General features: G+C 44.5%; 1 protein-coding gene across 1 annotated transcript in view; it reads left to right on the forward strand.

Moving 5' to 3' along the window:
* Nucleotides 1-11,958, forward strand: part of LOC309521818 (transient receptor potential cation channel subfamily V member 6-like) — a gene marked incomplete at its 5' end in the record, with an annotated part of 33,305 nt that extends 21,347 nt beyond the window's left edge. Inside the window, 8 exons of the mRNA XM_082204779.1 lie at nucleotides 4,266-4,478; nucleotides 5,508-5,594; nucleotides 6,404-6,480; nucleotides 7,308-7,473; nucleotides 8,232-8,298; nucleotides 9,269-9,537; nucleotides 10,248-10,354; nucleotides 10,847-11,958. Coding sequence (XP_082060905.1) covers nucleotides 4,266-4,478; nucleotides 5,508-5,594; nucleotides 6,404-6,480; nucleotides 7,308-7,473; nucleotides 8,232-8,298; nucleotides 9,269-9,537; nucleotides 10,248-10,354; nucleotides 10,847-11,111 — 1,251 coding nt within the window. The 3' untranslated portion in view covers nucleotides 11,112-11,958. The remainder of the gene's footprint in view (nucleotides 1-4,265; nucleotides 4,479-5,507; nucleotides 5,595-6,403; nucleotides 6,481-7,307; nucleotides 7,474-8,231; nucleotides 8,299-9,268; nucleotides 9,538-10,247; nucleotides 10,355-10,846) is intronic.
* Between the last annotated feature and the right edge of the window lie 12,906 nt (nucleotides 11,959-24,864).

Genomic DNA, 24,864 nt, shown 5'->3' on the forward strand with positions numbered 1-24,864 from the left:
ATGTTCTTTTAACGTCCAGAAATACCAACTTGGGAAAGGACAGAATTATGCGTTACCGGCATGCAGAGCTCTTTAATATATATATATTTCTTAATTTCAAAAGTTTACAAATTAATACATACAGTGATACCTTGGTTCTTGAACTTAATCTGTTCTGGGAGTCCGTTTGACTCCCGAAACTGTTTGAAAACCAAGGCACAGCTACCGATTGGTTGCAGGAGCTTCCTGCACTCAACTGGAAGCCGCATTGGACATTCGTCTTCCCAAAAACATTTGTGAACAGGAACGCTTCTGGGTTTGCAGCGTTCAGGAGCCAAGCTGTTCAGGAACCAAGATACCACTGTACTTTCCAGATACACATTCGTTTCACATTCCCCCTCCATGGTTTCCCCCGTAATTTCTAAAATTGCTGCATATTATTAATATTCTGTACCTTATCTTTTCCACACCATTCTCCAACAAGTATTCAACTGCTGTTCTTCATTCAAATCCTGTGTTTTTACATGTTTACAACAATTCTTTAAATATTCCTCAAAAGGTTTCCACTCCTCCTTAAAGTCTGCCTCTTCTTGATCTCTTAATTTCCATCGTTAAATTTGCCAGTTCGGCACGGCATGCAGAGTTCTTTTTCAAACACATAGGCATGCTTCCTTGCTTTACGTTGCTTTTCCTCTCGGAACAGAATTCTAGAGATATCGTAGCAAAGTTCAGTGCTTTCTTCAAGTCAAAAGGAAAAAAGTCTGTTTTGAAATGTCTCAAGTACCTCTAAGAATTACAGGAGAAGCCTCTGCACAGTAGCCTTCAGCCTCTGGCAAGCTGGCCCTGTGTCCCCTATTGTCTTCCAGCCTTCATTAGGAAGGGAAGGGAATGGCAGTTGTGTATTCTGGGGCTTTGCAATCTATCTCAAAGTGTAAGTTGCATTGTGGAATATCCTTAAAGATCCAAGAAGCTGCCTGAAATGCTCGCATTACTAATTGCAGTGGATTCGGTGGGATAATGAAGCCTTAATGCACACACATCTAGCCTCATGAAACTTGGCCAAGTTAGCGTCATTGGTCCTTTATTTTCCTGTTTGTTTTCCTCCTCCCACTGCAAACTGCTTCTACCCCTCTGGCCTCCTAAGAACCCCACTACATACTGCAACCTTTCTTTTCCCCCAGGATGCCCATCATTCAGTATAGGCTGTTGGGAAGCTGCAACAGGGCTAGGGTGGCTGCTAGGGCTAGACTGTCACTTTTCATATGATCCAGAATCTTCCCATGAGTAAAATTCAGAAGCAGAAGCACAGGTTTGGTCAGAGGCAGCGCCTTGGATTTGGCCTCTGAGCCTGAAAATACAGTAATAACAAGGGCTCCTAAGCTGCAAAGAATAGCCAATTATTCTGAAGCCTTGGCCATTGATTTACTGAAAACCCCATTTGAAAAAAGCATGTGTGTGTGTGTGTGTGTGTGTATAATAACCGTTGCAAACTGCAACTGCTTAAGACTACAGCTCAGTGATACAGTACATGCTTTGTACTCCAAATTTTCCAGGTTTGAACTCTGGCAACGCAGCTCTGTTGCCCCTGAAAAGCAAATGGGTTTGCCTGTTAAGACTTTGCAAACCCTGCTGTGAAAGTTCCATATGCTGCTTGGCAGTCTTCCCATTAAATTCTATGGCTTGTTTATTACATGGGAAATACTCCTCACACAATAGGCCTGTGAAATGGCTTTGTGGCAGCAACTGTTATCAACCAGCTCGCCTGTATGATTTGGGACATTTGACGTCACCGTACCTTAGTTTCTTTTTTTGACCTCTTTGCACTATCATAAACATGAAATGGCGCTATGGAACGTGGCTGGAAGCACATTCACATATGCAGCCTTGGTCTTTGACTACACCCAACACTGCAGCACGACGCTCTGGCTTGCACAATGTTGTCCTTCTTTCCCTTTCTTTTTCATTATAGGTTTGTTTCAGATCTCCTATGCATTTAGAGCTATAACTAGCCCTAGAGAGTACCGTATTTTTTGCTCTATAAGACTCACTTTTTCCCTCCTAAAAAGTAAGGGGAAATGTGTGTGCATCTTATGGAGCGAATGCAGGCTGCGCAGCTATCCCAGAAGCCAGAACAGCAAGAGGGATCGCTGCTTTCACTGCGCAGGAATCCCTCTTGTTGTTCTGGCTTCTGAGATTCAGAATATTTTTTTTCTTGTTTTCCTCCTCCAAAAACTAGGTGCGTCTTATGGTCTGGTGCGTCTTAAAGAGCAAAAAATACAGTAATTAACGCCCCCATGCACCCTCTGCTGCTTCATACTTCATTTATAGGATTTGCCTCTGAGCATAAATTACAAATCCTAGATACCACCCATGGGTAAGCGTCAGCCTGTACTGTATACACATCAGCACAATTTCATGTTTTAACAGTAAACTGGAGTTCCTGCCACATGATTTTGGACTTTGTTTCCCTGTTTAATCCCTGGAAACGGTATAAATCCAGATTAAATGGTGGAAATGATATGGCATGACATTTTGATAAGGATGATGTCCTGTGGAAGCTGCACAAAACATGTACGGTATCCACCAACAAAGGGATACTGAGCTTGTGCATAGGATATGGCCAATTGGACTGATGGTTTTGCCCAAAACGTGCTTGGATTAGCAACACTTAGCAGTAAACTGCCATGTGGAAGTGCCTGCTTCCACCATCCCTCTCTCCCATCTGCCTGCCCCTGTCCGAGGTTGCCTCTCTTTTATTAAATTAATTTCTCATGGCAAGGTAGCAGATCTCTTGCAAGCACCAGCACATAACGAAGGTATTATCTGGCATCCCCATTGAAGTATGTGTCGTACAGCGCTTTGGGCCTATCTATTAATGACATCAGTTGCTAGCAGAAGTCACGAGAAGCTATAATCCCATTTTCCACATTGTTCTGTAAACATTTTCCACTTTCCCTCCCCTGTTCTACCTTTTTGGCACCTATATTATTGTAAATCTTGGGTGGCGGTTTCAGATAAGCAAAGTTGCATTTATGCTGGCTGTTAAAACTCCAATAAAAAAAGATTGCCTTCGCAGCCTGGTGAGCAAACTTCCCCACCTCTGTGTTCCATCCTCCCTTTTATTGCTAACTTTATGCGCCTTCTGTTCACAGCAACATGTTTGCCATTGAAGGCCTCTTTTCCCTGGATGAGGAACCTGTGGCCTTCCAGATGTTGTTGCGTTCCAGCTCCCTTCGACCCCAGCCAGCAATTCTAATGCTTAGGGGTGGTGGGATTTGGAGGCTAGCAACATCCAGAGAACCACAGGCTCCCTAGCCCTGACCTATGACCCTTTAACTCTCCCCCACCTTTTTAAAAATCCCTTGCCACTCTTGTTCACTTTCTTGGCCCACCAGGAAATGTTGTAATATGTCTACTTAGGGTTCCTTTCAGCAGGGAATGGTGACTTAAGATATAAAGCTGAATCCTTCAAAGAAGAGGCAGAATTTGAGTGTTGCGAAGGGCAAAGAATAACACAATCTAGGTGTTGTGGCAGAGAGCTTCCCCTTTAAGCAGAAAAAGGCAGAGCTCTTCATATCTGCGCCCCCCACCTCTACCTACAGCCATCTAATGTGCTCTCTGTTGCACCAGGACATATACACACAACCACTCAAGACTAGGGATGGAATGAACTGTCCATTTAAATTTTCCTAGTTTCTCATTTGCCCAAGCTAAAATTCAGTTTTCTTATGTTTTGCAGCAGTTTGAAAATCATCAGAGTTTTAGGGTGAATTTCTCCTAATAAACGCATTTCTATATGCTATTTCCCCTGAGTGAATGCATTTTTTGTATGTTAACTTCCACTAGCATCTTAATTTTTTTAATGTCCCCCTGATGCATGCATTTTTGTAAACAACTGTCGCTTGGAGAACTCCATCACAAAATTCAGATCAGTGTGGAATTTCAAAGACTGTATGTTGTTTCAGAAAGTACAGATCTGAGAGATTCAGCTTTAAATGTGAACTGAATCATATTTCTCCTCCATCCCTGTTCACGACAGATAAGCAGTCTAACCCTTTTGTTCATGCTTTGGAAAGCAGCCCTGCCAAATGTTTGCAGAGATCTGCACTCATTCTCCTCTAAGAATTCGCCCTCACTTGGGATGGAAAGGAGAGAGAAGGAGAGAGAGAGCTTTGTGGAGATACATTTTTTTTGTAGAAATGTGTTTCTTCCATCCTCCCTTCAAACTGTGTCCCGGTAAGAAATGTCTTTTGGAGCTAAACTCAATCTCTGCTTCTTCCCAACAGGCTCGTCGCATCCTAGACATCACTCCAGTTAAGGAGCTTGTGAGTCTGAAGTGGAACACTTACGGGCGCCCATACTTCTGCTTCCTAGCATTATTTTATGTCCTGTACATTATCTGCTTCACCCTGTCCTGCATTTATAGACCTCTGAAATCACGGTCAGAAAATCAAACAGATGAGCGGGACATGACCATTGCCGTGCAGAAAACAGTGCAGGTGTGTATGTATGTGGTTCCCTCTGTTAAAATTCAATTATTTTTGTTAATAGCCTCTTATATAAATAAACAGGCCTGTTCTATTGGTCCTCGTTTCTCAGTGAATCCATGCATGCTGCAAAACGAGGCAGGAACAAATAGTAAAACCCTAAAAGAATTAAAAGTGCTTTATACCATTTAAGATTGCAGGTGAGGAAAGCCGTATCTCACTTTTGAAAACATCCATACTTTATTTTAAGGGACGCGGGTGGCGCTGTGGTCTAAACCACTGAGCCTAGGACTCCTGCCAAGCTAGCAGTTCGAAAGCATGTCAAAGTGCAAGTAGATAAATAGGTACCACTCCAGCAGGAAGGTAAATGGCATTTCCATGTGCTGCTCTGGTTTCACCAGAAGTGGCTTAGTCATGCTGGCCACATAACCCGGAAAAACTGTCTGCGGACAAACGTCAAGCACCGCAACCCCAGAGACATTCGCAAGTGGACTTAACTGTCAGGGGTCCTTTACCTTTTAATACTTAAAATAACTACCATAGCAGAGACACAGCTAGGCTGGAACCTTTCTCCCTGAAGTTCCACATTTTGAAAAATTGCATCTCCCCACCTGGATGGCATCAATCCACTCTTCCATCTCAGGAAGTTTATTGCCTTGTCTTGCATCTATCGCCATAGGAAGAATTTGGAGATGGCAAAGAGATAATCCAGGAAACCCGGGTGCATTCCAACTATGTATTTATCCATGTAAAAGTTTATTGGCTGTGGTCTTTTTAAAGTTATTAATTGTGCCTGCAAAGTGCAAAGTAAACAACGTTTATGAACTTTCAAAGCTGAAACAAGAACAGAAAGAAAACAGAAGAATATGAATACAAAGCAATGTAAAAATCAAAACTTTTTTTTTTTTTTTAAGATGCCTAGAAGCAATGGGGGGGGGAATCAAGGGTTGAGCCTTTCCAAGTTCAATGTGTCGCTTTTTCAGGGCTTTCTCATCTCCTTATTCGTTCACTAACCAGTCGTCCTCTCTTCTCTGTTTTTAGGAGTCCTATCAGACATATGAAGATCATCTCAGGCTGGTGGGGGAGTTAATCACTGTGATAGGAGCCATGGCAATTTTGCTCCTCGAGGTGAGGAAAACCAGCAACAGCTATTGTTCAAACGAAACCAAAACCAGTCCAGGAGCTCCCTCTTCCATTTGGGTCGGCACTGAACTGTTGTGCTTCAATAGAGCATATCTAGATTATAAAATTTTGAAACCAGTTCAGTTGTCAACACTTTCTCCAGAAAACCATGGGCCCTGTAGTTTGGCCCAAGCACTTCCAACTGCTAGCAAACAACAGTGCAAACTATACATGACTTGATTACTATAATCAGCAGCTACCTATCTTGCAGACTGAAAGAAGGCAATCCAACTTGTTGTTGATTTTATGCACTGAGTCAAATATAGTTTGAGGTATTTATGCTGCCTGTTTGGAAGTGTTTGACCAATACACCCCAAATTTCTAGAGTAGATTCTACCTTGCCACTACTATCCATGTGATCTATGCTTGACTTTATTCAATAGACTCGGGGAAGCTTATATTTTAAAATTACTTATTTTGGGGACCATATCACTTCCACAACAGATCTTAATCTCCTCCCTAACACACTTTGACCCTTAAACTGGTACCTAGGATACGGAAAAGCCCAAGGTGGTGGTGGTGTTATATACCACCATTTACCAAAAGATCCCAGGACGTTGTACAACATTAAGAACACATTTTATGGAGCATAATAATAATTACATAATATAAAGCATAATAATAGGCAGCATAATAAAAAAGTAATCATAATGAGGGTAGGCTGCTGGGCTGGACCAAATGGCTATGAGGGCACAAGTAGCTCCAGCTCTGGGTGAAAAACAGCTGTTCCTTTCTAACTGGTGCAATTGTTTTAGATTCCAGATATTCTAAGAGTTGGAGCCACTAAGTATTTTGGACGAACCATCCTGGGAGGACCTTTCCACATCATCATGTGAGTCTCTACATCTCCAAAACTCATTAAAAACCCTCCTTTACTAACCTGCTCTCTGTCTCTTATTCCCCATCATCCCACCCCTTTTATGGGCTTCTTCTATCCCAGATCTCTTTCTTTGGAAATCTCTCTGAGAGTCGCAACTAATATTTTCTGCTTGAAGTCAAAATGTGAGTGAATTAGTCAGTTTTATTCCTCAGCTGGTAGTTCTGAGGAATTTTGAGAGAATCTAGTGAGAAGCTAGTCTCTCAAGAGGATGCAGCGATAGCCTCTAGGTTGTTCCCTGGGTTTTTCCTAGAGTAAAATCTACCTCCATTCTTTCCCCTCTATCTTTTCACACTAGATCCCTCCCAAGCAGACAAAGGCTGCGTCAAGGGGGCGAACTCCTCCTCTGGGCCTGTCTGGCCCATTGCTCAGCCATGTGCAGAATTCTTCTTGATCAAGATGTCAGAGGGGGAGACTACCCCGCAGGACTGGGAGTGTCCTGCCACTGTGTATCAGGGCCAACCCCTGATTCCTCTCTGTCTGAGTCTGCGCTCACATTGTGACTCTCAGCTTCTAAGCCTTTCCTGGAAGGCTCTCCTTCTCCTGCCCCCTCTTGATTGCTCAATCCCCTGCTTCTAGCACCTCCCAGCTTGTCCCTTCTACAGACTGCTCTTCAGTGTTCCACCACCAGGATCTGGGATCTAAGTTGCCTTCTTCTGTGCCCTCCTTGGGGGGCTCTTGGGTGGGCGGCTCCCACCACTCTTCCTCATCCAGCCAGTCCCTGACAGCGGGATAACCACCTGTAGGTGTCCACGTTCCTGATCGTACCATTTCCTTTGCAGCATCGTGTATGCATGTTTGATCCTGGTGACCATGGTAATGCGACTCACAAGCACCGATGGAGAGGTGGTACCCATGTCCTGTGCCTTGGTTCTGGGCTGGTGCAACATCATGTATTTCGCTCGAGGGTTTCAGATGCTTGGCCCCTTCACAATTATGATACAGAAGGTGAGGAATGCCACCGACCTTGTTGCAAATTCAGATACATCAATTCAAGATTCTGCCTCCCATTTGCCTCCTATCTAAACTTCCTTCCAGAAGACTCTGTTGCGTAGAAAGGGCTAAAATGGCTGGCCATGGCAGGAATAGACTCCAAAAGCAGGAGAAAAATGCCTTAAATGACAACAGTAGTTTCCCCAAAGCCTCCTAAGAGTTGCCATGCTGAATCAGACTAATGGCCTATCTGTTCCAACAATTTGGAGCTGGCAATTTGAGGATAGCTACAGCCTGCGAAGGGACGCGGGTGGCGCTGTGGGTTAAACCACTGAGCCTAGGGCTTGCCGATCAGAAGGTCGGTGGTTCGAATCCCCGCGACGGGGTGAGCTCCCATTGCTCGGTCCCTGCTCCTGCCAACCTAGCAGTTCAAAAGCATGTCAAAGTGCAAGTAGATAAATAGGTACCACTCTGGCAGGAAGGTAAACAACGTTTCCGTGCACTGCTCTAGTTCGCCAGAAGCGGCTTAGTCATGCTGGCCACATGACCCAGAAGCTGTACACCGGCTCCCTCTGCCAATAAAGCGAGATGAGCGCCGCAACCCCAGATTCGGTCACGACTGGACCTAATGGTCAGGGGTCCCTTTACCTTTACAGCACGCGAACCTACCTAGTCTACCTTTAATTGTCCAAACTAGATATTTATTGGGTGGGAAATAACTGTGCTGTGGACAGCTTGGATTTCACAACATCTCATGTCTCTCCTTCCTTTAGATGATCTTTGGAGATCTTATACGCTTCTGTGGCCTAATGGCGGTTGTGATACTTGGCTTTGCATCAGGTAAGACAGAAACGGATGGGTGCATTGAGTGGCCGTGGGGATTCATATCAGTTTTTACTAGGCAAGAATGGAGCTCAGAGGAACTGAGCTTCCAAAGATAGAGTCCCTGAAGGAAGAGGGACAGAGGCAGTGCTAGATTAAGAAGAAGAGATCTTCAGGAAGGATGTAGTGGTGGATGCAGAGAACTGAGTGGAAGGAGTATGGAACTGAGCAAAGACCAAAGGAGGGGGAAAAAGCTGGAGTGGAGCCTCACCCTGAGAGAGCAGGGAACTGTGTACTATTGGCATGGAGTCAACAGGCAAGGAAGCTAGGAAAGAGACGCAAAAGACATGGTGTTAATGTGCCTTCAATAGTGTAGGTTCAGTGACAGTAGATGCAGCCCGTAAACTGGAAAGTACACAATTTTGGAAAGTGCTGGTTTTGACCCATAAAGCCTTAAACGGCTCAGAAGCACAATACATCAAGGACCACCTCTCTCCGTATGGACCTACCCAGACCCTGAAATCATCCTCTGAGGCCCTTATTCGTGTGCCTCCTCCATGAGAAGCCAGGAGGGTGGTAACACAAGAAAGGGCCTTTTCTGCAGTGGCTCCCCGTTTGTCGAACGCTCTCCCCAGAGAGGTTCACCTGGCACCAGGCCAAAAAACATTCCTCTTTAACCAGGCCTTTGGCCGGTGTACATCCGATGCCCTTTTAAAGCGTGTTGTGGAAGGGGGGATTACTGGGTTGTCTTTGTTTTTATTATGTATTTTCTATTTTTTTGTACTGTGATTTTATGCTGTGAATTGCTCTGAGATCTATGGGTATAGGGCAGTTATTATTATTCTTTATTTATTTATTATTATTATTATTACTGCTGCTATTGTTACTAATATTGTTATTATTAATAGAATGCACCCTGTGCCCTTTCCCTTGACATCTTCTGTAGTTGACCAGCCCTCTTTGTGTCCTTTCTTCCTTCCGCCACCAGCCTTTTACATCATCTTCCAGACAGAGGACCCTAATGGCGTGGGACATTTCTACAACTACCCCATGTCTCTCTTCAGCACCTTCGAACTCTTCCTGACCATCATTGACGGACCTGCCAACTACGAAGTGGACCTGCCTTTCATGTTCAGCGTGGTGTACTTTGCTTTTGCGATCATTGCCACTCTGCTCATGCTGAACCTGCTTATTGCCATGATGGGCGACACCCACTGGCGGGTGGCCAGCGAACGGGATGAGCTTTGGAGAGCACAGGTGAGAACATAATGTGAGCATGGCAGAGATTCGAGTGGCACGAGAATGAGAAGTGCTACAAAGGCCACCTCTGCTTGCTTAGCACATGTCCAAATTTACACTGGTTTCAGTCTGGTTTGAGTTCCATGGCTCCCAGGCAAGGAATCCTGGGAATTCTGGTCCTGTAGACAGCCTGGGGATTTCTGAACAAGAATTCTCAGCACTTCAGTCTGCACTTGGTCAAATTTTTTGAGGAGGGCCACAATCAGGAGAGCCAACTTGCCCTGCTATTGAAGGGGGCCGACATCTGATATCATGCACCACATCCTGTGATGCACTGACATGGCACACCATGCCACCACTCAACATTGGGGGGGCCCAGCCCCCTCCTTAAGAATTTCAGGGGGGAGGCAAAGTGCCTCACAACCCCTCGGCTGGCACGCCTGCCCGGAGTCATGAAACTGGCTTCCTGTAGATTGAGAGTGTAAAAATGGTAGCTATTGATAGTGTCTGCTGCTGCTTCTCTAGCTATGATCTAGATGTTACCTTACAGCCTTATATTACCTCAAATATCACTTCATTAATATTTTTTTTAAAAATAGTTGTTCTCCATTATTAATCTGAATTGCATCCAGTAAAGTTTAAAATTCAGATAATCTGAAACAGATTGATTTCTGAATACAAACCTGTCAAGTCGAAGGATTGCCCCCTGACCTTCTGTTCTTCTTCAGGTTGTTGCCACTACAGTCATGCTTGAGCGGAAACTCCCACGATGCCTCTGGCCTCGCTCTGGCATCTGTGGGCGAGAGTACGGACTAGGGGACAGGTGGTTTCTCAGGTGAGTCCCTTTTGTCTAGTGCTGTATTTGCATGCAAGAATGAATGAGTTTGATGGCACAGCAATTGCAGCTATGTTGTCTGTCATCTGTCTATCTATCGTATCGTCTATATATCTGTCTGTCTATCACAGACTTCCTCAACCTCGGCCCTCCAGATGTTTTTGGCCTACAACTCCCATGATCCCTAGCTAGCAGGACCAGTGGTCAGGGATGATGGGAATTGTAGTCTCAAAACATCTGGAGGGCCGAGGTTGAGGAAGCCTGATCTATCTATCATCTATCTATCTATCATCTATCTATCTATCTATCTATCTATCTATCTATCTATCTATCTATCATCTATCTATCTATCTATCATCTGTCTTCTATCTAATGGCAACATAGGAAGCAGATAAGTCAGACCATTAAGTGACTTGCAGCTCTGTTGGTTAGAGCTTCCTGCTGATAACACCAAGCTTGAGTCCTTCACCTCATTGTTTCTAATCCGCGCAGGGTGGAAGAGCGTTTGGATGCCAGCAAGCAGAAGATGCTTCGCTATGCAGAGGCCTTTAAGGGCCAAGACAAAGAGGATCTGGACAAGTTATCCGGGAAGCTAGAGCTGGACGATCTTTTCCGGAAGGAACCGTCTCCAACCGTCTCGCGGAGCACAACCCAGAGTAGTTTCCACCGCGGTTGGCAAATCCTGCGGAACAACACCTTCAGCCACCTACGCGGGGAAGTGAACCACACCTTGGAAGAAGAGGTCTACCATGTCTGAGATGGTGCTTTGCTGACTCTGCACGCTACTGGTGCTTTGCAATGCATCATTAATTTCTCAAGGTGCTGGAGGGATCTTGCGGCAGCTTTATCAGCTGGCGTTTGTAGGAACATAAGAAGAGTTCTGCTGGTTCAGGCCAAAGTCCCATCTTGTCCAGCATCCTGTTCTCACAGTGGGAAAACAGATCTGTTCTCACAGATTCCCACTGGAAGTCTGCAAGCAGGAGCTGAGCGCAACGGCACCCAGTTCTTGCGATCTTGTGGCAGCGTCCCATGAGTTCATCGCATCCCTCTCAAGTGCGCTGCCTCTGCACTTCAGTGCAACAGACCCGAGGCACCCTTGGGATGTGTATCTCCTCCCTGCAGAAATTATTCTAAGGACAGCACCAGAGTTTTACCTGCATCAAAGGGGTTTTCATTGGGAGTTCAGTTACGACCCGATCAATAGTTCCTATCTCTCAGCATGTTCCCGGGCAACATTCCACAAAAGCTTCCCTATTCTCTGAAGAGCCAGCACTATGGAAATTTTAAATCTAATATGAAGGGGGGCGACGGACATTATTTAAACTCAGGGAGCTAGCTAAATCTGACACCGCAACTAAGCAGACTGTCAACAGATAGCTAGCCAGCATTCCAGGGACCCTTAAAGAGTACAGACATCATCTCAACTAAGTACATTTCCACACTGCTACAGAGTGGGTTCTGCTTTTTGAGTATGGGAAGTTAGCGCACTTTAAGCCAAATGTGTGATGCTGGATTTTATCCCAGGTCGAACTTTTCTAGGGCCATGTCATTGGACTCCTCTGTTCTTGAAAAAGCAGGATTAAGGCCATTTTTTCTTGGCTGAATTGACCTCTGCTATAATATTGGGTGGGATGAGGATCAGGGGAAGAGGTTTATGAACTCATTTGTGTTCGTGTACAGCTGCCACTACTTCTCCTTGCGCAAGGAGACGGAGGCCTGCCATGTCCATCTTACCAGCTGTTGCAAGTTCCTGTGCGCATAGTTTGTGGGGAAGTGCCGCCTTGCTGCTCACCCGCCGTAGTATTTTACGGTGCCTGATTATGAGGGGAGAGAAAATGTGAGGCAGGATACGGGTGTACGGATTGCAATCCAGATGGCATAGCAGATGCTGGTGAATATAGGTGCATAAAGCTCTTGGAGCCTTCTGAGAACTGTTACCCCCAAATTCTGCTTAAAGTAGATCTGGAGTTCAAATAAAATAGCCAAGCTAGCTCAATTTTTTACTATGAGTTTTGCACATCCATCAGTGGCTCCTTGCCTTTGCTTTACAGTCAGGTGAACTTGAGAAGTTCCTGCTCAGGAAGAAGAAGGGGAAAAACACACCTGCAGAGTCAAACTTAGTGAAACGTTTCAGGGGGGCTTTCATGCTTCCGGGACTTTGAACTTGAGATGGCCTTTCATGAAGGATACAACATAGAAGGGAGACTCGTCTTTCCACAAGAACGACGAGAGTGAGACTGGTGCTTCTACAGTCTCCCTCCAACTTTATCATCACTTTGAATTTCATTACAGAAGGAAAGCAAGAACCGGTCATTACTTAAAGCGAAGGACTTAAGATTGCTGCCTCTGCAACTGCAGAACTCAGTGGAAAGTTACCCACATTCCTCTGTAGCAAGAGCAGTGAGGAGAGGTCTCAGCTAGCCAAAGGAAATGTACTTGCACAGAATATTTTTGAGGCACCTTGACTGCTAAAAACGCTTTGTACTGTGACAGTTCCTCTCATGGAATTAGTTTGGGCTGTGGCTTCAATCAGGGTTACTGAGGGTTTGGGTGTCGTCGTCCCCATTTTCATTCCTAACTTGAATTCCATTTTTTATCCATATTTTCCCTCAACTGGGCAGATTCCAAACTGTGTTCCAGGATTATTTTTATTTTCTTCACTGAGAAGTTCAGTAATGGTGTAGAAGCATCCCTGAAAAACGCCTTGTCCATCACTACCAGTCTTCTCCAGCTTTGTCCAGTGCAGTGGGGGTTGATTCTGCAGTTTATGCAGGGCCTAATAGGCTTGGCCATTTCTCACCTTGAATGGAGTGCACATCTTGAAGATGCCACGCAAGCCTTAAGTTATGCCACTGACATTTGGGAGGAAGACAGGATTGAGGAAGGGCCGTAGCACACACATTGCATGCCAAAAGGTCCAGGTTCAATCCCTGACACCTCCAGGTATGTCTGGGAACATCCCCTGTCTAAAACCTTGAAGAGTCGCTGCCAGTTAGTGCATGCACTATTGTGCTAGATGGGCCAATGTCCCGATTCTCTGTAGGGTAAGGTGAGCAAACGTTCATTCATTTGCTATCAATAAGCAAATTAGCTTTGGGTGGTCTTGCTCACATTTCCATTTTCAGAAGTTGCTCCTTAACATTTTGGGAGTTTGCACTATGCGAAAATGAGAAGTGTGATTTGCACATAGGTAAAAGCATTTCCGTGCACTGCTCTGGCTTTGCCAGAAGTGTATTAGTCATGCTGGCCACATGACCCGGAAGACCCGGAAAAACTGTCTGCGGACAAACACCGGCTCCCTTGGCCAGTAAAGCGAGATGAGCGCCGCAACCCCAGAGTCGTTCACAACTAGACTTAATTGTCAGGGCTCCCTTTACCTTTAGCTTAAAAGCTGCAGAACTTATGGTGGTAATGGGTTGTGAATTGTTGACGGTAACTTATGTTTTAATACGTGGGAAGGTGAGACTGCGTATGTTAACCACCTTTCCAATCTTTCCCAAAGAAGCCTTTCTCTTTAGCTCTGAAATGCCACTGAGGCTAGTTGAATGCCGTGATTGGCTCATCTCTGCTTAGAGTTCCCCAAAATGTACACACACACACACACACCCTTCCTCCACCCAGCACTATAAACTTAGTTTTAGTTTTAGTTTTTCCTTAATAAACACTGGATTTGCATTCATACTTATCCTAATACATCAGATGCTGTTGGTCTGAAAACAGGAAAGGGAAAAGACTTGGTGAAGGGGCAAGCAGACGAAAAACTGCATTCCCATGCATACATATTTGGGAATGATTACAATTGGACAGGGGATTTACTTCTGAGTAAATATGCCTAAGACTGTGCTGAAAATGCATAAGATATGATAGGTTGCCAGGATGACCGCACTGGATTCTGTGTGCAATTAAGTACAAAGTTTCATATCTCAGACACAAGCTGAAACTGTAGGGCCAAGTTCATCAAAAGAATCATGGGGGTATACTTGTTACTTCCTGGAACTTGCCACTTCAGGATCTGAATACCAGTGGCCATAGAAAGCTAGCAGTTCAAGCTTTCCTTGGGCATGCTAACTTTCTGTGTGCGTGCTTTTGGAAGTGGGGCTTTTTCATAGGGAAGCATTCTGATCGATGTGATCTTTGGCTTGCAGTTTTAAGTGGCACAGTCCAGGTAAAGTGTTACCATACGATTCTGCTGCTGATGTAAACTGGCACAGGGATCCTAAGCCCATGAAACATTTTGGTTTTGGAAGCTTTGATCTAAAATGCATATTGCACTTTTTTAAAAGCTAGGGAAAAGTGATTAACAAATGCAGAAATGTAAGGTTATATATCTGCGTTACAAACTGCATCTGTCTTATACCAGTTTATTGTGCTTTCTCCCAGAAATTTTGGGAACTGTAGTTTGCAGAGGAGCAGAGGATTCTGAAAGCAAACAATAGCCTAACTTAAAATGTACTAGAATTCCCAGGGATCCCTGGCAAAAGGGAATATATATATATGTTTTTAAAAAAACAACACTTCTAAGTAGACATGTATAGGACTGCACTCTTAAGGTCTATATATGCAGCAACACTTGAAATCAGTTCACATAACTTGATGTACCGTGCCCACAGTTTCTCAAGCATACATACAGACTCTAGAAGGAACCGAGCCAAAGCGAGTTGAGATTGGTTGTTTTAATTTACAGGTTTGATTATTATTGTTTGCATTGCACTTTCTAATTCTCTTGAACAGTAGTACCTCGAGTTACAGACTCTGCTAACCCAGAAATAGTACCTTGGGTTAAGAACTTTGCTTCAGGATGAGAAAAGAAATAGCGCAGCGGTGGCAGCAGTGGGAGGCCCCATTAGCTAAAGTGGTACCTCAGGTTAAGAACAGTTTCAAGTTAAGAACGGACCTCCAGAACAAATTAAGTTCTTAACCCGAGGTACCACTGTATCATATTAATGTAATTGGGTTCTACCCCCCACCCCCATTTTGATAATAATAAAATAAACTTGGAGATTAAAGTAAAATCAAATTCCAGTTTTGTAACATGAAAATATTTTCCTGTCTGAATTAGCAAGCTGGGAATTAAAGCAATCCTTTTGATATATCTAAGAAAATGTAAGATTCCTATCACCACCTAGATATATTTAGAATGTGACTCAAAATGTATTAGCAATTTTTCAAACTCTTTGCTCCGTTGCCAAAAACCCCCACAGTGAACTGTTTAAGAACCTTCAATTAATTGTGCCCTGCAATTAAGTCAGGGCATGCTCCGAATACCACTATTAAGAGATGGAAAATCCCCAGTGGTTTTGAGCTCTCAAGAAACAAGCTTGTAGCATTCATCTGTACGAGTGTTATGCCACCTTTTTGAGCCAATATCGGTCGTAAGCAGAGTTATATATTAATTGCACATTTATAAACCTGTTCTCCCTTCAATGTTTGTTTATGATGCAATTGCTTTTATAGTGACTATGCAAATGTTTGTGTTGTAACTTGTAGAACAAGCTCGTTCTAATCCACTTTTGTGGAATCGGAAAACTCAGCTTTGTTCCTCTTTAATAAACATTCTGCAAGCGGGACTGCCATGCCTTTGTAGGTAAGATGGTCAGATGTGAAACAGAGAACAGGGCTTCTGACCTTTTAATAGTTGTGAAAAAGAGGGGCTTCAGCAGAGGTAAGTTGCATTACAAGGTGCATCAGCTGAAATTCTGTCTTCTGCACAACTATTGAAGCAGCAGAAGCCCTGTCTACTTTTGCAACTGCCCACCTTATTTGCTGGTGACTAGAGAGTGACTGCTTTACCCATCATTTTATACTTAAGAGATAAAAGAACTTGCTTTGCTCAGGGAAGTCAGCAGCTGTGGCATAACAAACGTGGAAGGGTGATCCTCTGTGAGGGGAAAGTTATCTCTGGGATAACACTTCTGTTTCTATTTCACAACGCTCAAAAGAGTCTTGTGAAACCATTCCAATAAAACTATCCATGTCAGACACAAAGTGGTGGTGTACATCTGTCAGAAATAATCTTGACTTGGATCAAAAAGCCATTCTTTTCTGCACTCATCTGTATTTTGTATGTATCAAAAAATGCCTTATCAACTAGTGACCTCAAATCGTGTTGGAAGCACCTTCATAGTTTCGTTTTCTGTTTGGAAAACTTGCACAAATGTTGTTTTATGTTGCACAAAACAAAATTCAATTTTTGTATTGAAAATAAATCCTTTATTCCTACTTGGATATTAACAGGGACTTCTTGTTTTACTTTCAAATATTCACTTGATTGAATCCAGCTCAGTTATCAGTTATCAACAGGATACCACTTTAAATGTATAATGCAGATGGAGCCTAAATCTTTCCCCAGCAACAAACCCTAAACAATACCCCACCCTGATGGTCTTTAGATATTCCGAGCAGCAAAAGCAGACTTTGTAGCTGGAGTCAGTCCCTGTCCTCTGAGGCCAGGTGGAAATGAGCTACACAAACCAGGAGCACATACTGCAGGACTCATGGCAAGCAGATTTGCAAACTAGAAAGCTGCACCATCAGGCCCATTGGGGAGCCCCCTGATGTAAAGGTAGATCTACTACCCTGGTATCTCCAGTGATGTTTGATCATTACAGACCATGAACTTGCCAAGAGACAAGGTTTTCTGCTGCAAATTTGCCGAGGGACCCTGAGCTGATGAAAATGACTTCATCAGTCTGGTCCTGATACTCTGAGCTGGCCGAAGAATCTTTCTTAAGAACCTGAGAAGTAACCCCTAGTGGATCTGGCCAAAGGTCCACCAGAATGCAACATCTGGTTCTCATAGTGGCCAACCTGCAAGTAGTACCTCAATGGAACAGTGCTCTCCCCACCTGCGATTCTCAGCATGGTATTCAGCATGGATTGCCTCTGATGCTGGAGCTTATACGTAGCTATTGTGGCTTCTAGCCATTTTTTGGGCATAGGTAGGCTAAGTTAGTGGAATGTGGGTGGCGCTGTGGGTTAAACCACAGAGCCTAGAACCTGCCAATCAGAAGGTTGGCGGTTCAAATCCCTGCGACGGGGTGAGCTCCTGTTGCTCGGTCCCAGCTCCTGCCAATCTAGCAGTTCGAAAGCACATCAAAGTGCAAGTAGATAAATAGGTACTGCTCCGGCGGGAAGGTAAACAGCGTTCCCATGCGCTGCTCTGGTTTGCCAGAAGCGGCTTAGTCCTGCTGGCCACATGACCCGGAAGCTGTACGCTGGCTCCCTCGGCCAAAAAAGCGAGATGAGCGCTGCAACCCCAGAGTCGGTCACGACTGGACATAATGGTCAGGGGTCCCTTTACCTTTACCTTAGGCTAAGTTAAAGGTGATCCTGCTGTTTAAACTGGGAGTTCCATACTGGATCCCATAAAGGCTTTCTGCCCACTCGCCCTGCTACTGCTGCCCTGAAGAAAAGTCAAAGAATGCCTATTCAGCCTCACCAGTTCTTCTGACTTGATTTGCTTTCGCTCAGGAGGAAGATGTGAGACTGAGGAGGAGGTAGGCATGCCACCAGGACTACTTTGTGCTCACCTGCCCAAAGTACATTTAACCACACCTAATTGATGCAGCAGCACCTAAACCGCCTGTGACCCAGATTTCTTTTATCCTCAATCTACCTTGTTAGAAATGGCTTGGTTGTTTATAGCTCACGTTTATAGCACACATTAACATCTGGCGAATGATGGCAATTGTGGATTTAGAAGGTCTGAGTGAGTAATCTGGAGCAATTTGGCTCCACCAAGGTCACCCACCATGTTGGCTCTTGAGGCTGCCACTGAGATGCCACCATCTGAATTATGTGGGCTGATTCTACACTACCACCATGATTTGATGTCCTTTTGGGTCGCTTTTCAGAATCATGTTTGCAACTTGATTTTGCCTCACTTGATCATGTGGTTGCAGCCTCCTGCTTGCTCCAGGGTCCTCCCCCTGGAATTTAAAATCCAGAGGAACAACCTTCATCCCCTTAGGGACATCTGGAATGAGAACTTACTTTCTGATCAGATGGGTGCCTAGGAGCAGTGCAATAATTCTCTTGCAAACAACCACCCCGTTGGGAAGTAGGAGTTCAGCCCAGCTGCTGACAATGTTGTTAATTTCTAAAGCACCTGAAACTTCCTTAATGCCACAGACAGATTAAAAACAAGACCGTCTCTGCCTGCAGGCTTACAACCTAAAAGACACATCAAAGAAGGGGAAAGGGGAGGGAAGAAGAAAACAAATTTAGGTAACCGTTTAAAGTAATGGCCAATCTGAATGGGAACTGGGTCTACAGTTGGCAGTGGCCCTCTGCAAGTGACAAAAGCCTCTGCTTTTATAGCTCTGCAGCCAGGGAAAGAAAATGGTTGTAGATTCAGATATGTCAAGGGCTTCTGCTTTCAGCTGTTGGGCTGGCTTGCCTGATGGTGAGAGACAATTGCGTGCGAAGGTCCCGTGACCTGCAGTTCCCTAGTGATTAATAAACACACAGACACAAGTATTTAGGTTTATGGGATCAAATAGGCCACAACCTCATTGGTTACAGATGTGAGCAGTTTGGCTTAAGTTCCACTGATGGCCAAACTTGGCCCTCCAGTTGTTTTTGGACTACAACTCCCATCATCTCCCATAGCTAACAGGACCAGTGTCCCAGGGATGGTGGGAACTGTAGTCCCAAAACAGCTGGAGGGCCATGTTTGGCCATCAGTGGCTTAGGCATTGGGTGAAGCCAGGCTATATCTCAACTCCCGCCCATCTGCAGGGAGTCCATCTAAGGGTAAACCACCATAGGGGGAGCCGTATGACTTACATAAAATAGGAGCGCCCCGAGGGGTCCCCTTTGGGGTCGTGGCATGACCCTAGCCCATGTCCGGGCATTGGGCAAGTTCCACACCCCCGGATCCCTTCAACAAGGATATCCTTAATGAGGAGGGGCAGACAGAGGCTACAACCTCCCCTCCATCCAAACAAAGTGTTATGTACTGAGTTGAATAGGATCCAAAATGCAGCTGTCTGATTGGTCCTAGAACAATAGGATTCAGAATGCAGCAGTCTGATTGGTCCTAGAACAATGCAGCAGTATGATTGGTCCACCCAATCCAGCTCCAGGTGGAAGTGAATCCACAACCTGATTGGCCTACAGGAGAACCCTGGAATTAGCCAATCACATGCAGCCCATTGTGTAAATAATGTATATAAAGCAGATATTGTGGGGGAACTTCCATTCCTCCTCACCACTATGAGCTGAATGAAGAGCATGAAATCCACTTTCGACTCCGAGTATATTTCACGAAGGCTTACCCAATGCCTAACCTCACAAAGTTGTGACAATTGCTACAAGGTAGGTGAAAACCAAATTCCTACCCGGCCCCAACAATATGGCGGCCATAGCAAGGTCGTGTCATAGCAAAGCATAAAAAGAGGGTGGGTGGGTTGGGAGATCTGGTGAAAGGGTGAGAGAGGAGAGCCCCCTGCCCACAACACAGTTAAATTTCCCGTGGCCACGCCCCCTGCCAGCACTAATCGGCCAGCAGGGCCGCACTGGGTGCTGCACCCACCCAGCTCCAGTGACATGGCCCGAATTGGCATGAGGGGGCCGTCAACTCCCTGCCCCAACGCCAGATCACCGCAGGGACCCAGATGCCCGACTGCAACACTGCCCACCAAGAAAACTGAGCGGACCACAAAGCAGATTTAGGGCTAACAGGAGAGGGGGAAAAGACAGATGTTTAGGGGTGCTGAAGCCTCTCTCCCTACTCCCTCCTATTCATTCTCTGCCACAAGCAGTAGTATCTTGGCTCCTGGATCCAAACCCAGAGTTTCCAACTTCCACATTAATTATCCCATTTATGGTTTTAACTTTTCAATATGGTTTTTATTGCATGGTTTTTATGCTCTTATGTTGCGAGCTGTTTTGATATTTTCATTTTAATAATTAGCGGGATATAAATACATTTATAAATAAATAAATGTCAAATATTTAGTCCGCAAAGGATAGAAATTCTACCTTGCGTCATCTAGATCGACGCCCAAATTCCACCCCACTCCCGTCCCCATGGATCACTTGAAAATTGCTGAGGGTCCTGGCAGACGGTGTTTGTCTGTTGCAACCATTGTAAAGCATTGCCCTAGCTGCTGCACGGTTTCAAATTTTCATTGCTTCATTGCTTCACTTCTTATTATATATTGCATTCTATTGTACTATTATCTGAATTCCATAAAATTCAAATTGTGATACAATAAAATGCAATGTGAGAAATAAAAGAAGCAATGAAAATGCAATTCAAAACCACGCAGCAGTTAGCTCAGCGCGTTACGTATTGTTATGCATGAGTTACCCAAGTTAGATAAAGGCTGGCGTCAGCAGAGGGGATGGAATACTAACATCACATGGGATCCAAGTTGCCAGAGCAGTTCAGGATGGGCCTTATTGTAGACATACAAACTGATTTGGGTCTTCCTCCCCTCCTGCCCTGAACTAGATGGCCTCATTCTTTACAAGATACTAAATAAACATGGTTCCAGTTGCAGATAGGTAGCCGTGTTGGTCTGCCATAGTCAAAATAAAAAAATTCCTTCCAGGAAGAAGTGTGCATGCACACAAAAGCTCATACCAAGAACTAACTTAGTTGGTCTTTAAGGTGCCACTGGAAGGAATTTTTTTATTTTAAATAAACATGGTAAATGCAGAAAATTAACAAAAACCTACTCTAGCCAGTTTAGCCTGCCACGAAAGATTCCCCTCCCTCCGGGGTCAGGGAGTGCACACCCCACCTCCCTGGGCACCCAGCACCTAAAGGGCATCGGGTATAACTGGCTTGCCCTTGCCCTTTCCCCTACTGCAGGGGGTGCAACCACCAATAAACCCTGGAAACTTGCCATCATATTCTCGGCAACCATTTCTTCTTGGGCCTTCATACAACTCTGTGCTCCAGCATCTGTGATACCAGGCGGCCCAAAGACAATCCTGTTTTTAAGATGTCCTGGTTGCATGCCTCGACTGAAAACTGAACTGGGGGGGGGGGTGATTTTATTTGGAAAGGACTGTACGTAGCTCACTGGTAGAGCACATAATTTGCAGGTGAAAGATCCCAGGTTCAAGCCCAGATGTCCCCAGGTAAGCCTGAGAATAACTTTCCTGTGTTCTTATTTGGTTTTCTCCAACAAGAAGCTGCAAAGAGTCATTGTCCTGGCTTTCTGACTGCCAGCCAGCCAAGGCTGTACTGATCTGACTGGTGTTATCTGGTAACCAGTACCGGTTCTAAGAAAACAGCAAATTCCAAGTCATGCCAGGTGTATCCGAAACTTACCAGTCTCCGCCTGGGCTCTGCTCCTTGGCCTGCACCCAGAGGGCCAACATTTCTGAAATGTAAAAGTTGGCAACTCTAGCTGGATAGGAGCTGTTGCAACATCCAGCTCAGAGTACAGTATGTGTTAATTCCATTGCTTAAACTGATGCCACAGATGGGGAAGATGTTATGTGTTATACCAGTAGAACATGGATCTTTTTTAGCTCCTGCGATTACTCTTTAAAAGATGAATGACCAGAGCTTGTTGAAATAGAATTTTTTAAAATAAAAATCATGCTGGACAACTGCCCCGAACCATAACAAATGATGAACTGAAATCATAACCTTGTTCATTGGAGACTCCTAATCAATATCTTCTGCCATTTCTAAATGATTTGGCCGCCACACTAACCATTTTAAAGGTCTGTTTCTAAGGATGTGTGTGCTTTTGATTGATCTGGAGCCTGATGCAAGTCAATTTTATTTTATTTTATTTGGGTCCATCCCTGAAATACTGCTTTTAACTATGTGCTGTGTGTCACTATGTGATGTGTGTCTAGAAAAAACAGGATTGAGGAGTGGGGAGAAGGGAAGGGATGTTATCACTGATCCCGCTGGTCTTGACAAAGGACTAGCATACGCAAGCAGCAAAGCATCCCCAACAAGAATCACAGGGAAAGGATGCAAGTTTATTTTGATCAAAATCCTAGTCTGCACAATTAATGTATTTGAAACTATGCATTCATTATGTTCCATTTTACGTGTGCTCTTAAGACAACACTGGAAATCATAATTAAAAACACAGTTAAATTAAAAACAAAACAACCCATGTAAAATATTTGTTGGAAAAGGGATGTCTTTGATAGCCTTCAAAAACAAAACAGTAATAGCTGGTGTCTGTAAGAAGGGGGAGTTCCATGGGGCATCATATTAAAGGCCCAATTCCTACGTCATATGAGACCTTCCACTGAGATAGTATCTGCAGCAATAATTTTAGAAATAATTACTAAAACCTAACCTGAAAATGAGAGTCCCATGGACCAGTGGCGTAGCGTGGGGGTGCAGGGGGGCCGGCCGCACCGGGCGCAACATCTGGGGGGGCGCGCACACTAATCTAGTGGAAGAGACTCGAGTGCTAAAATCCACGGGTTAGGGGGCGCAAATTACTTGCCTTGCCCCGGGTGCTGACAACCCACGCTACGCCACTGCCATGGACTGCAAGAAGATCAAACCTCTCCATTCTTAAGGAAATCAGCCCTGAGTGCTCACTGGAAGGACAAATCCTGAAGCTGAGACTCCAAGACTTTGGCCACCTCATGAGAAGAGAAGACTCCCTGGAAAAGACCCTGATGTTGGGAAAGATGGAGGGCACAAGAAGAAGGGGACGACAGAGGACGAGATGGTTGGACAGTGTTCTCGAAGCTACCAGCATGAGTCTGACTAAACTGTGGGAGGCAGTGGAAGACAGAAGTGCCTGGTGTGCTCTGGTCCAGGGGGTCACAAAGAGTCGGACACGACTAAACGACTAAACAACAACAACCTGAAAATGCATGTCTCTATTGTGGAGAAGGCTGTGACCTTATCAGTCAGCTAGTGAGTGTCTTCAAAACCTGCTCCTTCTTAGGGTTTTGACTGGACTTGGACCAGACTGCTCGCAGTCCTACATCACAGTCCTCTGACCAACCTTCAATTGGAGGACTGGTCTCTATAAAGGAGGGCACATGACTACCCTTTAATTATCTCAGCCTGAGCTCTTGGACTGTATGTACTACAGATGGGTTCAAATGCTCACCGAAATCCTAGCAACATGCAGCACGGGGGACCAAACTGAAGCAATGCATTAAGAAAGAAAATGATATTAAGAACCATAATTACAATTTCAGGTCTTTCACTGGCCCAACCAGTCAAACTACATTCATCCAAGCATTAGTGTGTTAGGTACTCTAAGTCCTGAAAAACTGGAATCTTAAAGCTTGAGGTTAGGACGTAGCTTCTTGTGGAACTGCTCAAGATGGCATGTGCAATATCAACCACTGTAATTTGTTGGCAGTTTGAGGCCTTTGGATTGGCCAGGCCTGGTGTAAATACTAGGAGTTTCTGCTTTTGTCTGGTCAACAGAATGGCACTTTCCTCTGCACCCTCTCCCAACAACTGACCCAGAGACTGTGAGGTGCAGCATTTACATTCCTAGTTGAGTTTTGGGTATGGCCACCTAAGACACCAGTCTGGTACCAGCATGGTATTGGGGTTCCAAGAGCCCCCAACTAGAACAAACTTGATAGAGAGTTTTGTCGTTGTCCCCACTGCTGAACCAAGCTCCTGACACAAGACACCCACAATTTCTCACAGGATTTACCCACATTCTACCAGATTCAGGCCTAGATCATGATTCTATCCATGCCCTGACAGATTCTACAAGATCCAGCCATTACCTCCCCTGAACTTCACTTCTAACCCTGTCTGGTCCCCACCCAGGAAAACAAGTAGCAGTCATTTTTATTTTTCTTTAAGCAAATGTTGCTGGTGTTCTAGTGCAAAGACAGCATTATATTCCTGATTCTGAAACCAGAAAGAGCTAGAGAACGCCCCAGCCTCCATTTTTAAAAGTGATACTTTTTATATAGGTCTACACTTGTTCATGTTGACAATAAAACATATTACTTTGCGTCAATCACTGGACTCTATATGGAAACAATACGTCAAACATATAACAGGGCGGTTAACCTTACAGCTTGATTCCGTGATCCTTAAAGAGTAAACAGAAGATTCACATCTTCAGAAGTGTTCCATTGCGCGTTAGGGGTGGACTAAATATTTTCTTTTGATAGTATGTCTAAAGTAAGGTAAAGGAGAAACCCTGATGAAAAATGTTAATAACAATCCTGTGCAAAAAAGAATGTAGGCATTAATAGATAGTAATAAGGTACATCAATTTGCAATTGTGGAAAAAATATGCAATCGACTGTGGTGATATGTTTATTACTGTGACTGCAAGGAGATGCCTGAGCTTCACAAAATAATTTAAAACATTTTTTTTTTCAAAAACCAGGAGTCAATTATTTCCATGATCAAATAAAGCCTTTTCCAACCTGATGCCTCCATGAATAAAATTCAGTGTAAGAAGGTGTTCCCCGGTGCACTAATTTTATGTGTGTAGTGAGCATTCATAACATGCGATCACACTTGCTACATGAAGAGGTACTGTTTGTTCCAATTTGTTTTTGCCGGCGGATATATTTGTTAC

The sequence above is a fragment of the Podarcis vaucheri genome (assembly GCF_965113315.1).
Source record: "Podarcis vaucheri genome assembly, chromosome: 17".
NCBI lineage: Eukaryota > Metazoa > Chordata > Lepidosauria > Squamata > Lacertidae > Podarcis > Podarcis vaucheri.